The following is a 1696-nucleotide window of genomic DNA, read 5'->3' on the forward strand; positions in this document are numbered from 1 at the left end:
GTGTGCGCGCACTTCCGCGGGGCGCCCATCCCCGCCGAGCTGCGCCGCGTGCGCCGCTACCTGGACAGCGCGCTGCAGGAGAAGGAGTTCAAGTACACGTGTCCGCACAGCGCCGAGATCCTGGCGGCCTACCGGCCCGCCGTGCACCCCCGCTAGTGCCCGGCTAGCACCCCCCCGCCCGCGCCCCGCCCCGCTCCTCCCGCCCATAAAAGCATCTCTGCCCCAGCGAGCGTGTCCTGATGTCCGAGGCACCGAGCGCCCAGCTCTGGGAGGCTCAGCCCCAGAGGACGGTGGCCCGCCCGGGGCGCCACACCCCGCCCTGCAGGCGGCAGACTGGATTGGGCTCCCAAACCAGTCAGGCCGGCGCGGGGTGGCAGGCTGACCCAGGAGGGTGGGGCCGAGAGCCAGGGCAGCCCTGGCTTCGGGCCAGTGGCGGTCGCACCTTCGTCCACTCTCCGAGCAGCAGGCCGCGGCCTCACACTGGACCTGCTGCGCGCTCCGCCGTCCTGGCCGCGACTCAGCGCCCTCTAGGGGCGTCTGCACCCTTTGGGGATGGAAACAGGCCCGGGGGGCCTGACGCCCACACCCAGGCTTGGAGGGGACATGGACAGTAGAGCCGGGGACCCCTTTCCACCCTGTGCCCCCAGACCCAGACAGCAGCCCGGGCCCTCATCGCCAGCAGCCAGAGCCCGGCCAGGGCCTCCACCTGAGGACTCTTTATTTGATGGGGGAGGGCGCCCCAGAGGGGGTGGGCAGGGGGGTGGGGCCTCCGGCCACCCCTCCAGGCAGGCTCCCCAGGGCGATGCCGCACTGCGCCTTCAGGAGTCGTCAAAGTTGACGCCAGCAGCTGGCTTCTTGCTGGAAGAAAGGGGACACTGGCGGAGCGTGGGGCGGCGGGTGGGAGGGGTGGGGGCTGGCCGGACAGGGGGCAGGCGGCGGGCACCTCTTGAAGCCGGGGTTGATGAGGGACTCTCCAGGGCAACGCCTCCTCACCCCAGCTCCGGGGCCGCCTCTCTGAGCGTCAGGGTCTGGGGAAATAGTGTGGGGGGGTGAAGCCGTGGGTGCCAGGGCGCGCCCCAGACAGGCGCTCTGGGAGCCCAGCCCAGCCGAGGACGGCGGGCCTCACCTGGTAGGAAGAGCTGAGGGCCCGCAGGCCGCGGCTTCTTCCGGGGGCTGGCGGCGGTCTCCTCCGCAGCTGGGGATGAGAAGGACGGTGGCGGGCTCGGCGGGCGCCGGGGAGCGGGCGGCGCCAGGGCACCTACCTGCCAGTCTGCGCTCCAGGTCGCACACTCGGGCAGCCAGGCCCAGCGTCAGCGCCTGCAGCCGGGAGGCCGCCCGGGAGGCTGGCACCTTGGACAGCGGGACGTCCAGCGCCTGGGCGCCCTCCGACAGGGTCAGGGACGCACTGCCCTCCTGCAGGGTGACGGTCACGGCTTGCCGCTCGCAGGCTGCCCTGGGGAGGCAGGGTGGGTGAGCGGGCGGACCCTCGCTCCCGCAGCCCGCCGGCTGGGGCTGGGGCTCACCTGAACCGGGGGGTGAGGTCCTCAGCCACACTCAGGCCATGCCGGGCTTTCTACAGGGCACAGGGGCTGGTCACCGCGGGGGGCTCCCCAGCGGCCCAGCCCGGCCCGGAAGCCCAGCCCCCTGCACCCGTGGGCGGCCCCCGCGCTGTGCGGGGCGGGGTCCCGGCGTCCCG

The 1696-nt window shown here is 73.8% G+C and overlaps 1 protein-coding gene across 1 annotated transcript in view; it reads right to left on the reverse strand.

Annotated features, from left to right (window-relative positions):
- Positions 1–6: 6 nt before the first annotated feature.
- The window catches only part of LOC101636338 (chromosome unknown open reading frame, human C9orf142), a 3680-nt gene continuing 1990 nt past the window's right edge, over positions 7–1696 (reverse strand). Inside the window, exons 3-7 of the mRNA XM_004677812.2 lie at positions 1524–1573; positions 1263–1453; positions 1127–1195; positions 944–1028; positions 7–858 (exon numbers count right to left, since the gene is read on the reverse strand). Of these exons, the coding sequence (XP_004677869.1) occupies positions 819–858; positions 944–1028; positions 1127–1195; positions 1263–1453; positions 1524–1573 (435 nt within the window). The 3' untranslated portion in view covers positions 7–818. The remainder of the gene's footprint in view (positions 859–943; positions 1029–1126; positions 1196–1262; positions 1454–1523; positions 1574–1696) is intronic.

This window comes from Condylura cristata, unplaced genomic scaffold (genome assembly GCF_000260355.1).
Source record: "Condylura cristata isolate star-nosed mole 26May11 unplaced genomic scaffold, ConCri1.0 scaffold00006, whole genome shotgun sequence".
NCBI lineage: Eukaryota > Metazoa > Chordata > Mammalia > Eulipotyphla > Talpidae > Condylura > Condylura cristata.